General features: G+C 39.0%; 2 protein-coding genes across 3 annotated transcripts in view; one reads left to right on the top strand and one right to left on the bottom strand.

Annotated features, from left to right (window-relative positions):
- PLCH1 (phospholipase C eta 1) overlaps positions 1-12,882 on the bottom strand; it is a 173,562-nt gene that overhangs the window by 138,080 nt on the left and 22,600 nt on the right. The gene's annotated exons all lie outside the window — the stretch shown is intronic.
- LOC110591664 (40S ribosomal protein S29-like) lies at positions 10,665-10,835 on the top strand. The gene has a single exon (XM_044915117.1). It carries the CDS (start codon positions 10,665-10,667, stop codon positions 10,833-10,835), a length of 171 nt encoding a protein of 56 aa, XP_044771052.1.

Raw genomic sequence — 12,882 nt, 5'->3', positions numbered from 1 at the left:
GTGTGTGTGTGTGTGTGTGTGTGTGTGTGTGTGTGTGTGTGTGTGTGTGTAACACAGATACTAAAATGAGCAGGCATATGTGACTAGGGGAAAGATGTAACATTTACTTAAGGCTTAGGTACCAACCACTGGGCGAGACTTGTCACACACATCATCTCATTAATCTTTGCAATTCTTTGAAAGGCACAGAATCAGTATTTTTTTAAATGAGGAAAATGAGTGCCAGAGAAATTGACCCAAGTGATTACCCAAAGAGTTAAGCTGTTATTAGAACTTTTGGTTGTTTCCTGCTGCTATTTTACTCCAAATCCCATAACTCTCCTCCCGCCCCCCATTGCACCAGAACACTGAAAAAGTCCTAGATTAGAACTTCTGGGGCTCTCCCTGACACTAGTGTCCTTCTTTTCTCATTGGGGATACAAAGAAACAAAGAAATGATAAAGAAAGAAGAGAACAGGTTGCATGTGAGAATGGGAAAAGAGCCCAGCAATATGAATAAAAAAAACAAGAAAATAAATTTAAGTATTGAGTAAATGAGAATTAAAGAAATTGAACAAAGAAGTGTAAACTTAGAATTGTATCTGGAAGACAATAATACATGAGTACAGGATAAAGAAGTAGCACAAAAAAGCAAGGGCATGGAATCCCCCCCTCACACATACACACGCACACGTATTACTCAAAAGAAGAAATTTAAAAAAGAAAAAAAAAAAAACAATAGAAGCCACAGAATTATAAAAGTGGATGGTTCAACCAAGAAATGTTATGTCCAGCCTCTTAAACTTGACCTGTTCTTAAGGAAAGAACCCATTTTCCATTCTGTTACTATACCTTATCATATGCTGCTTTCCCCACTACCTTCTTTAAATGCAGTGACCAAAATTGAACTCTCTCCTCAAATAAGGGTGATATCTACCCGGTGAATAGAAAGAGAATGTTAGCCAGGGCTGCAGACATTATTTGCACTGACCACTGACAACTTCAGAACTCCAACACTTTGTTGCTCTCTATGCTCTTCAGGGCTTTTGCCAATATTTGTGTTGCTTTGTGTTGGTTCTTAATGATACTTCTCTGAACTTAGAACAAGAAAAATCATGGAAAGCATCTTAGGATGATCCCATAGACCAAATAACAGAGTAGGCAACTGCTCCAACGTGTTACAGCTAATACACATCAGAGCCAGGGTAATACACATCAGAGCCAGGGTAATACCCAACCATGGATTCTCATCTTCATGGACTCGCATATCGCTTTATAAATCAAATATAGTCTAAATTTTATTTCTGTGAAAAGAGAAGGGAAATGAGAAAACTAGGGCAAGGAAATTTAGAAACAAAAAGGAAGACTTTGTGGAGGAAAAATCACAACCAATAGAAGAGTGAGTGCCCAGTGTGGGAAAAGTAAGAAACGCAAGCGTAAGGAGAATGGAACAGCTTCATTCTTCATTCTTTTTATTCCTCCTTTGTCCCCTTGTGTATATCTTGCTTCCATCCACCTCTTCTTCAGGAAAAAAGGCAGACATTTGAGACAGGAAAAAGTAAGTAAATAGAGAATATGAAATAAAGTTCAGAATGACTATGCACCAGAATGACTATGAGAAGAGCTCTGACCAAATTCTTTACATAAGATTAAAATCACATGATAAAGAAGCAACTTGAGACATGGTCCCTCTCCCTCCCCATCCCACCACCCAAATTTATATATCCCTATTTATTATGCTCCCCATGCCTGCCTTCTCTCATTTTCCAAGCAGATTTTCTGGCCTTTTCATTTTTCAAAACACCAGTAAGAACATGAGAAAAGAAGTGAGTAAATTTTAAAAATGCAAAAATGAGAGAATAAGGAAAGCACAAAATAACTGAAGTTAACCTTAAAACCTTAACACCAAGAGAATGCTCACAATATAAGAGGCATTTAGTTACTAGATCCAGGCTGAAGTCCTGTCTCATGTTCCTATGGGGGCTCAACAAGTAGCAACGGGAAGGTAGGTTGTGACATGGCCCACACAATTTATATTTTTCATTGTCCTTCTTCATCACATACAAGTGTAGTTCCCTGTGGGACCTCCACTAGTGGAGTGGCTCCTTTCTGTATGTGTGTACACACATGTACACGCACTCCTGGAAGGACGCCAAACGAAGTAACAACTATGGTGACATCTAAGGAGTGAGAAAGGCGAGGAGCAATTTTACTTAGTACTTAATATGAATCAATACTGCTTGATTTTTTAAAAAGTCATCAGATATAATTTTGGACATTCAAAATAAAGAAAAGGGCAAATGATGACAAATGAACTTAGATATGAGAGAAAAAATGTGCAAGGAGGAATTATAAAAGAGAGAGTAACACAACAGTCCTTTAAAGCTGTCTTTTATTTTGTCCCTTCTCTTCTGATTTTATATCTATATTTGGGGGGAGGGGTGCCTCAGACCTCCTGCCTGTATATTCTCTAAAGGTTTATCTTTTCACAACCTACCTGCAAAAACAGACAATACGGACACTGATTTTAAAAGGCAAGAAGCAACAGTTCACTGAATTAGATGAAAACCTTATATTACACACATCTACAATCATGACTTACTCTTTAAACAGATCAATAGAAATAATCATTTACCTTTCTTCAAAGAGACAGCTGAAGTAACTCTTAACTCACTCATGATAGCTTCTGTTTTGTTGACAAGTAATTAGAGATAGTAGTGGATCGTTTGTAAAAACCTCCATGCCTAGGGTTCATGGCCTTGATATGCTGAACCAATTTCTCAAGTAGATTGCAGGACCGTTTATCAATCCTTCATGGTACTTCTTTTTTCCCCCAAAATACCACATTCTCTTAAAATACCACTCTTTTTTCCTCAACTACTACTTTTATATCACCCATCAACTCCAAAGCTCATCGTCTTCTTTCCTTCTCCATTAGATCCAGCCCAAACTCCTCAGGGGGATATTAAAAACCTTGCAAGATCTGGTCCCACCCTATACCCATTCTTACCCCCACTGCTTCCCTATGCCAAGCCCAATGTCAACTACCTCACAGCTCTTCCTTCTCTTAATCAGGAAGTACTCAGCAGCAGGCCCATTTACTCCAGGGAACACCATATGCAGAGAGAAGAAATTAAACCAAGATGTCTCTATAAAAATGGTAATGATTTTTTTTTTTTTAAACAGAGAAGGCAGTCAATTGTTTCTTGCCTCTGTATCTTACCAACTCCAAGAAAGTAACAGCATCACTAACAGAGAACCTGACTGCAAGTCCAGGCTCCAAAGTAGGCCAACAGTATTCAAATGTCAGCTCTACCAATTACAAAATTACACTATGACCTGGGGCAAGTTATTTTGCTCTCTGTACCTCAGACTCATCATCCCCAAAGTTGAGATAACAACTTTACTCATCTCATTGAGTTATGATGAAGATTGTTAGTTTTCAAAATGACTTTTAAGTATTCGATTTTTTTTTTAATGAATTTGATGCCATCATCTGGTATAGAAATCTCCAGAATCTACCCTTGTTTCCTCAGATACCATGTTCTGAAGCAGTATCCTTAACTAAAATTAAGCAATTAAAAATTAAATGAGGTGATTACTTGCTCTGGTGAACATTTATGTAGTCACAATCACATAACGTTATGCAGTCATAGTATATGTAAACTTTGCTTATTGACATTAAACTTTTAAAATCAACCTATGATTGAAACATGGAAGGAGTAATGATAAATACTGAAAAAGAGTGAAAAAGTTATTATATGTGCGAAAAGTAAGGAGGGACAAGTGAGAGAAAGGATTGGTAAAGGGAGTACTATGATCACTAGGTAGAGTAATTTCTATTTGGCAGAGCAGGGGAAAAAAGTGTAAGTGAAATTGTTAAAGTTACAAAGATAGCCAACCAATAAAGTAACTGAAAGAGATGTGGGGATGCTACTAGCGAGCTAATTCCTCATCTACCATAGAAGAAAATCAATAGATGATATCAAAAATTGAAAAATCAACAGAGAGTACTATACATACAGCATTCAGAGATATGAAAGTAACACTAAAACCCTACGAAAAGGATAGTAAAAGAGTTAAAAGTAATTTATTTAGGAAAGAGGTGGAGAGGGTTAAGAGAAGAAAACATACTTCTTGTACTAGTTCTTTCATACTACCGTGTTTAAAATGGCATACATTCAGACTGAGCGTGCCTACCAAAAGCAGCTGACCATCTTTCAAAATAAGAGGGTCCTGCTTGGAGAAAATGGCAAGTAGAAGCTCCCGTGATACTACAAAAATATCAGTCTGGGCTTCAAGATTCCCAAGGAGGTCACGGAGGGCATGTATATTGACAAGAAATGCCCCTTTATTGGTAATGTCTCTATCCAAAGGCAGATTCTGTCTGGTGTGGTGACCAACATGAAGATGAAGAAGACCACTGTCGCCCACCAAGACTACCTCCACTACATCCAAAAGTACAACCGCTTCAAGAAACACCACAAGAACATGTCTGTGCACCTGTCCCCCTGCTTCAGGGATGTCCAGATTGGTAACATTGTCACAGCATGCAAGTGCTGGCCCTTGAGCAAAACTGTGGTGTTTCAACATGCTCAAAGTCATGAAGCCCATTCACAATACCAACTAAAACCACCACAAGAATTAACCTGACAAGAAATGCAGACAACCTACATGAAGAAAAATAACTCTAGGGGTGCCTGGGTAGCTCAGTCGATTAAGCGTCTGCCTCTTGGTTTCATCAGTTCAGGTCATGATTTCAGGGTCCTGGGATCAAGCAGTGAGTGGAGCCCCATGTCAGGCTCCGTGCTCAGCAGGGAGTCTGCTCGAGATTCTCTCTCCTTCTCCCTCTGCCCCTGCCTTCCACTCATGCTGTCATGCTGTCATGCTCTCTCTCTCTCTCTCTCTCTCTCTCAAATAAATCTTAAAAAAAAAACTCTAAATCTTTACTGACATTAAAAAAAGACTTAAAATTTAGTGAGTCCTACTATGTTCCTGAAAGGCAGAATTCAGTGTCTTAAAGTTAGTGATTCACCTCAGTTATTCCATAATCAATGCAATTCCAATTTAAAAAAAAAATCCAAACAGAATTACTTTGGGGACTATCCAGGCTATTTCTAAAATTTATCTAGAACAGAAAGTACATGAAAAGAGCAAAAAAAAAATTGAATAAGAACAATGATAAAGAACTCACCCTACTAGATAGTTCAGAACTAGACTAATTGATCTATGAAACAGAATAAAGTACATAGTGTCATGAGCTTCACCTTCTTCATTAAATAGGGAAATAGTAATTTTTTAAAAAATTTAATACCAAGATATGGCCACTGACCTCCCTACTCTGTTATATTTGGACTGATTACACAAGCAGCATGACAACATTCAAATCAATGTCTTATAACCTAAAAAAGGTTGAGTTGGAGTGCTCTGAGCTTCTTGGGGAAAACATTTCTCGTTCTCTGTAGAAGAAAAACAGAGGGACGCCTGGGTGGCTCAGCTGGTTAAGTGTCTTCCTTCGGCTCAGGTCATGATCCCAGGGTCCTTGAATGGAGCCCCATATCTGGCTCCCTGCTTGGCGGGAAGCCTACTTCTCCCTCTCCCAACCTTGTGTTCTCTCTCGTGCTCTCTCTCTCTCTCTCTCACATAAATAAATAAAAATCTTTTAAAAAAGAAAAACAGAGCTACTCATAACCAGGCAAAATTCTGTCTAATAAAAAGAGGTTATAAACTTAGTAAGAGCAGAAATGTTAAATTTCACATCAGGTAATTACCTACTTATAGCTAATATATTCGAATCAAATGCAAGATAGTAACTAGATAAAATGTGCATACAGAGGAAGAAGCAGTGTGAATTCTAGGGCAGCTTTGATCAGGGGCAAAGGACACCAACGTAAACTGCAGAGTCCAATATTTTCTCGTGAAAGGTCTAAGCTAAGAAAGTTGAGACCATTGTACTCTCACCTATCTACTGCAAGAGCCTCCTGGTCTCCCTTGCTCTAGTCGCATCTCTCCCCTCAGTCTCTAAACTGCTGTCAGAGATCTTTCTGAAATTCAAATCAGATTAATCTCTCCCCAGCTTAAAACCTTCTCCTTTGGGTGGGGGGCAGGGAGGGAGCAGGGAGAAATAACGTCCAAATTTCCTAGCCTGGATTATGAGGTCTTTATTATAACACCCGGCCTTTGCCTACTTCTTCATCTTCAATCCTTGCTTATCTACCAGATATAATCCTTCTTATTCTTCAAGGCTTAGCTCAAATATTACCTCCAGAAATCCTTTGCTTACTTCTCCACACTCCAGCTACCGCTGGAATGTTCTTCTATTACAGTGTTACCATAATTACAGTGATATAAGCTTGTCTTTGTACTATACTATGAATTACTGAAAAAAAGGTTAATACTTTTATTCACTTTCATATCCCCCACCAGCACTTTGTATATAAAGCATTCAATATATCTTTGTACCAATTAATTATTAACGGTTATGGATTCCATGAGAAACTCTCAGTTTTCCCCTCCCTTGTACAAAGAATTCAAATGACACAAAGAGAGAAATCACAAGTATCTAAAATGTTTAGCATCTCCTAAAAGCAAAAATCCGTATGATTAAAAAGAGTAGGTCCAGCCATCATGATCTGGGAATTGGAGGGCTCAATTCCAGCCACAAATCTACTGCATGTCTCAGAGAAAAATGTGCAGCCTATTTTTTTTTTTTCCTCCTTAAAAGAGTGAGGTAGCTATGGTTTCTTCCTGCTCTAGAAATCTAGGACTCACTCCTACAGTGACATCAGCATAAGGCATTCAATACACAGTGTGCACACTGCTGTCATGCAGGTTATACTAAGCCAAGGGGAAAATTAGTAGCAGATGCAACCAAGGTTCTAGGTCAAAGTGTTTTTTATTTGCACTCTTGAACAAATAAAATTTCTCTTCAATTAAAGTAGATGAAATGTGCATTAACCTTATTTCTAGAATTATATCATCTTACATTTCTGGGGTCCTTCCATCTTCCAAATGCTTTCAGAGGCATTATACCAGTAATTCTTAGAACAACCTTGTGAAGTAAGAAGTGGTATTAGCTCTTGTTGCTAAAAGGGAGGTTGGGGTTCATAGACATAACAAGATGATAAAAACATTCGCCTTACATGCCTGAAGCTTCCTCTGACTTCTGTTTTTATGTTGCACTTCAAGTACCTTACAGTTTTGACGGTTATGAGATGACTTCCATCTCAGAGGCTTAGTATATTATACTAAAATTTGAGGCTAATAATATCTTCCTAAGTAAATGCATAAGGACACAATGTAGGAGCAAACATGAGTTTTACACTTAATATACAGTTTTGAGACTAGGGATATACCATCAAAACTCGGGTTTCTTCTCTTTGGTCTTTCTGGTTCTGAATGAACATTTTTCAACTTTATAGCCTCATCAATTGAAACCACTTCCACTAACACTGTTTAATAATAAATACAACTCAGATTTGATGAAAATTAGAATCTACTAATTTTATACACTCTGAAATGGAATTGATCTGTATAATTTAAGATATTTCCCTTAAAACTGTTCTGGAATTCAAAAGAAAGTTTTCTTTAAAAATAGTCTTGCCATCCACTAAGATTAATACCAAGATGGGCAGTCAGTAAAGAAATTTTTCACCCAGCAAAATGAATCATTAAAATAATTGAAAATAAGTAAAATATGAAATATATGATCATGAAAAAGAACCTCTGATAAGACCATCCGTACGTGAAAACATCTTCCCTGAAACAAGACACCTTACATTCATCCACTTTTTTTTTTTTTTAAAGATTTTATTTATTTATTTGACAGAGAAAGACACAGCGAGAGAGGGAACACAAACGGGGAGTGGGAGAGGGAGAAGCAGACTCCCTGCCGAGCAGGGAGCCCGATGCGGGACTAGATCCAGGGACTCCAGGATCATGACCTGAGCCGAAGGCAGTCGCTTAACCAACTGAGCCACCCAGGTGCCCCTACATTCATCCACTTTAAAAGCTTATGTAACTAGAAAAATTCACTCAAATTGCCATCATGTTTCACTTTAACTTTAATTCAATCTTAAAGATTACTTATATGGGTAAAGTAATGGCAATCATTTTCATCATTATTTCTATGATGTGCAAAGAAAGACAATCCTGATAGTATGCTGTGCCTTTCAACTTACTCCTATATTCAGCATACAGGAGAGTTTCCAAACATATTAAGACAAAACTCTAAATGGAAAATCCTTCCGACAAACTGTATATTGAGTTAACCAAATCCCCAAATCCTACCCTATTTCTATATAAAAGGTCCTTCTCAGGCTTCGAAAACTCAGCTGTGCTCCGGAAATCTCATCCATGGTCTAATTTATATTTTGAATAAAAAGCAGGCATCAATGCTGGAACTGTGAACATGACACATTGAAGTTGATACCATAAACTAGCAACAGTCTCAAGACAGGCTCTCACGTGGAGCACTGACATGATAAAGTTACATCTGAGTAGACGCACATGAATAATGTGAAATGACAGATGAATCTCAGTTGGAAGACAAGTTTAGAAGACATTTCTTGACATGTCATTTATTCTGTCTGACCAGGCAGGAATATTCCTTATAATTCAAGAACAATCTCCATATATTTTAAATTTCTGATCTCCTAACTCATACTTTCAAATGTTCCTCTCATGCTACGGGAGCTGACAGATTCTAAGAACATGATACATTGATTCTGCCTCCATTTTATCTATGCTGAGTACTTAAACCATGTCGTTTTATAAAGCTAATTATTTTCACTACACATGCCTCTCTTTTACTGATACAAATGGGGAATCATTCTGTCCAGATTATTGTAGAAAGTTAAAATACAGCTTTACTCATTATTCAAACTGAAAAAGAAATGTTTAAATTAAAACTCACTGTTCATCGGTGTCAAATACAATTTTTAAGCATATCTATACCCTTGACTTGTAACCTAAGAATACAATGGTTTTGTCACTGACCACTTTATTACAATGCACTTCCAATTCATCAGCATGCAAATTTTACTGTTACAGAAGTATACATTTGCAAGAAAAAAACCACTTTGCCTCATCAGAAATACTTTACGTTTTCATCTCATATTGAAATAGAATATCTCAATTATGTTGTCAAGAGTTCAAATAAACATTTTAACCTAACTAAACATAAAATAAAATAAGAACTGTATCCCATCTTTCACTAGGACTATTCCACTTACCTTAAAATTAGTAGTATGACTCTTACCTTTTTCTGGACTTAAGTTTTTATATACTTCAAGGTCTGCCATTAAATTTAATATTGTTACACATTATTGGCAAGAGCAGTCAAATTTCTTTCTAAAGGCAAAGCCTTTTTCTGATACACATCTCCAAAAAGGAAAAGAAAAAAAAAAAGGAAAAGAAATCCTCAGCAGCCCCAAGAACTTGGCTCATGCTGCCCTTTATGGCATGATGAGATCTTCACAATTCAGGCTTTACAGTGTGGAGAAAATATATCCGTGAGATATGATTATAGAACTTTGTCCCAAAGTGAAAAGCACAGCCAGATAAGAGCACTGGAAGCATCTGCTCAGGGCTGCCGCTATTGTAGGAGTGCAGGCGCTGTGGCTAGTTTGGGTATGAGACGTGCATGCTTAGTGCAGGGCTTAAAACCCTCCAGGCATTATGCACATTTAATGTCTGGGAAGTGTAATTCTTTAGCCTTCAAAGAAACCCTCCTCACCTACAGAGGCCATTGAGAAACACTGATTACCATGGTAGTGACGCAGGCTGAATGCAGAAAATGAACATGCACACACACAGAGACACACAGAAGCGCGCACACAGACACGCACACTCTCGGAAGCAAACATCACTCCACTGGAGGCAAAAACAATCCATTAAAAAATAAGCTATCTGTGGTCCTCTACACAGTACACTACACTTTGGTGCCAGTCTGGGTAAGCACATATTATTGACAGTGCTGATGCTTTTCCTTGATTTTTGTCCTTATTCCACGCACAAACATAGCCATGATTACAGAAGAGACTGGAATGTTTCCAATTTAGAATGAAAGAGGTTACAGTTTCTAAATACTTGGGCAGTGATGGCTACTTCTCAGGTAAAAATCACATCCCTGTGGGCAAGTTAAGTAGCAAGAATGGGTCTGAAAAAGCCAGTTTTTAGTGAATGAACCAGCATATTATTAAAGTACAATTATCCCTAAAATATACAAAAGCATTTATTTGCATGTTTTATCAACTTCTTTAGAGAGATAGATAGATAGACAAAGAGACAGGGCATGTCTTTCACAAGCAATTTACTGTAGTCTTGCATTTAAGAGTTGTAACTAGGTCTCTCCATCCTGAGCATTAACTCCCTTCCTCCCAGAATTCTCTAATATCAATGCCTCTTGCCATTTCCTTCTCCCCAGCTTCTGCTGAGCCCCTGACAATCCCAAAACTACCTATTCTGTAAATGTCAGCATTAACCCCTCTACTCCACTCCCATCAGGACCACCCAGCCCAGACCACTAACCCATCCCTCTCCCCTGAGGAATCATGCTCTACCCCACTTCCCATCCACCTGTTTCCCAACTGGCATGCCCCTCATCCAATTTGCAAACCCCACTGTTTACTCTTAAATCCTCCGAGAAATCTGGTCTTTTGCCTCGTTGCATCTGAGAGAGCAAGATGGGTCACCAGCAGCTGTACTGGAGCTATCTGAGGAAATTTGGCCAGGGTTTTCATTCTTGCCGCATCTGCTCAAACCGACACGGTCTGATCCAGAAATACGGCCTCAATATGTGCCGCCAGTGTTTCCGTCAGTACGCGAAGGATATAGGCTTCATTAAGTTGGATTAAGTGAACTTCCTTGAATTGGTCATCCAAGATAACCTACCTTAACTGCAGATATCCAAGATACCTACTTTAATGCCAACTCATTGTACATAAAATAAAAATACTTCAATTATGAAAAAAAAAAATCCTCTGAGAAATCTGAATGTCAAAGATGTGTGTGTGAGTATGCATAATTAGGATATCCTTCTTGCAAGACTGCATCAGATACACACACACACACACACACACACATACATACAGCTATACAAAATAGCAGTTAAGAGATTAGGGGCCCATCTACCTGGGTTCAAATTCTGACTCTGCCACCAACCATCTGTGTGATCTGGGGCAAGTTACTTAAATGGTCTGATCCTTGGTTTCCTTATTTGTACCATAGGCATAATAATAATTCTCACTTCAAATGTTATTGCAATAATTTAATACGCATAAAGTGCTTAGAATCAATTATTTTGCAGTATCTTTATCATACCATGGTTATTAGTCTTGAAATCCTTTACATCAACCTAGAAATGCAGTGGAGTTCATTGTTTAATCTGAACGAACCAGTACTTTAAATGTAGAGTGGTACCCCCAAATTCGAGGTATCTCAGAAATACCCACTCCTGTTAAAATAGTTCAAATGATTAATACTCCCAGGTAATCTTATACAAAAAGACACTAGTGTTCCCAAGACACAAAATGAGTGCCAAATGATGGGTTTCTAGTTCCTCTGACTTGCCAGAACCAAAGCTACCTGAAAAGCAAAAGGCATCTTTAGTCAACTTCTCACTCGGTCCAGAGAAGAGATGGAGACCCAAGTGCTCCCAAGGGAGACTGGCGAACCTCCCCTTCCCTTTTCTTCCAAAGATTCCCCACCACAATCCTGGGAGAGTCAGGATAGAGGAAGGGAGCAAACTGCTCCTCCCCCTCCTCATCCACAGGGAGTCTTCTCCCAGTAGGTTCCTCATGCTTCTTGCCCTCTAGCCATCAAAGCTCCCCAGGCTCCTCCCTGGAAAGGCTGACCTCTGGCTCAAACATGAAGCCCAACACCACAGCGATGGGCAGTTCCTCAGGTTTATCCTGAATGGCAGGGTGAGCAAGCAGGTGGACGAGCCTTTAGAAAGCAGGCATGGCCCCTGAATATGCGTTTGACCACCAAGGAAAACTCATGGATTTTTGAGAATCCAGAAATATCTACACCGTATTACATATCCAATTCTTCAGCGGCAGCAAGTAATTCTCTGTGCAGCCCATTGGAAAGACTCATACTGAAACACCTATTCTAGGGTCGGCAGAGACACTGGATGACTGACACGTCACCCCTAGTTACTCCCCAGAGTTCTCCCAGCAGAAGGTCATGTATAATGTCAAGTCTAGGTCAACAGGCTTTCGGGGTCAAAGGAAGCACCGGGTCACCTCAACAACCACATAGCTTTGGAATGTTTCACTTCTTACCTGAAATCCTCACTTGAAAAGATTGGGCTTTTTCCAGAGTAGTTCTAGCACAGTACTTGGCATATATAATAGGTATCTCATAACCCCTCATTAGCTGTCTCTATTTCTAACCATTAGGCCTACCAGGGAATTATCTTCCACCAATCAGGTAAAAGAGAAAAGTGTCTCCGAGTTCAGCTTGTCAATTTACAATGAGTGAAGGACTTTAACCTAAAGCCATCTGACAGCAATGCCCTTACCTTTCACACCTGAGTTCTACTTCTGATTTCTCACAGACACATCACAGAGTACCAGGCTACGGCATGGGCTTCAGAGTCAGATGGAGGAAAATCTAAGTCCCAGCTTTGTCCCTCATTCACTGCATGATCTTGGGGAAGTTTATGGGTAGGGTGGCCAGATAAAACAGAACACCCGGGTAAGTCTGAATTTCAGATAAACTTCAAATAATTTTTTAGTGTAAGTATGTCCCATGCAATATTTCCTGTACTTTTATTTGTTAAATCTGGCAACCCAACGGAAGCGGGCCTCTCTAAGCCTAAAGAGCCTCATGTGGAGACTGCAGACCCACCTCATAGGCTATTTCTGAAGAGTAAATGAGCTAGTATAGGGCCAAGAG

Source organism: Neomonachus schauinslandi, chromosome 1 (assembly GCF_002201575.2).
Source record: "Neomonachus schauinslandi chromosome 1, ASM220157v2, whole genome shotgun sequence".
Classification (NCBI taxonomy): Eukaryota; Metazoa; Chordata; class Mammalia; order Carnivora; family Phocidae; genus Neomonachus; species Neomonachus schauinslandi.
The sequence above is the reverse complement of the archived record's forward strand: the minus strand, read 5'-3'. Positions and strand labels throughout refer to the sequence as shown.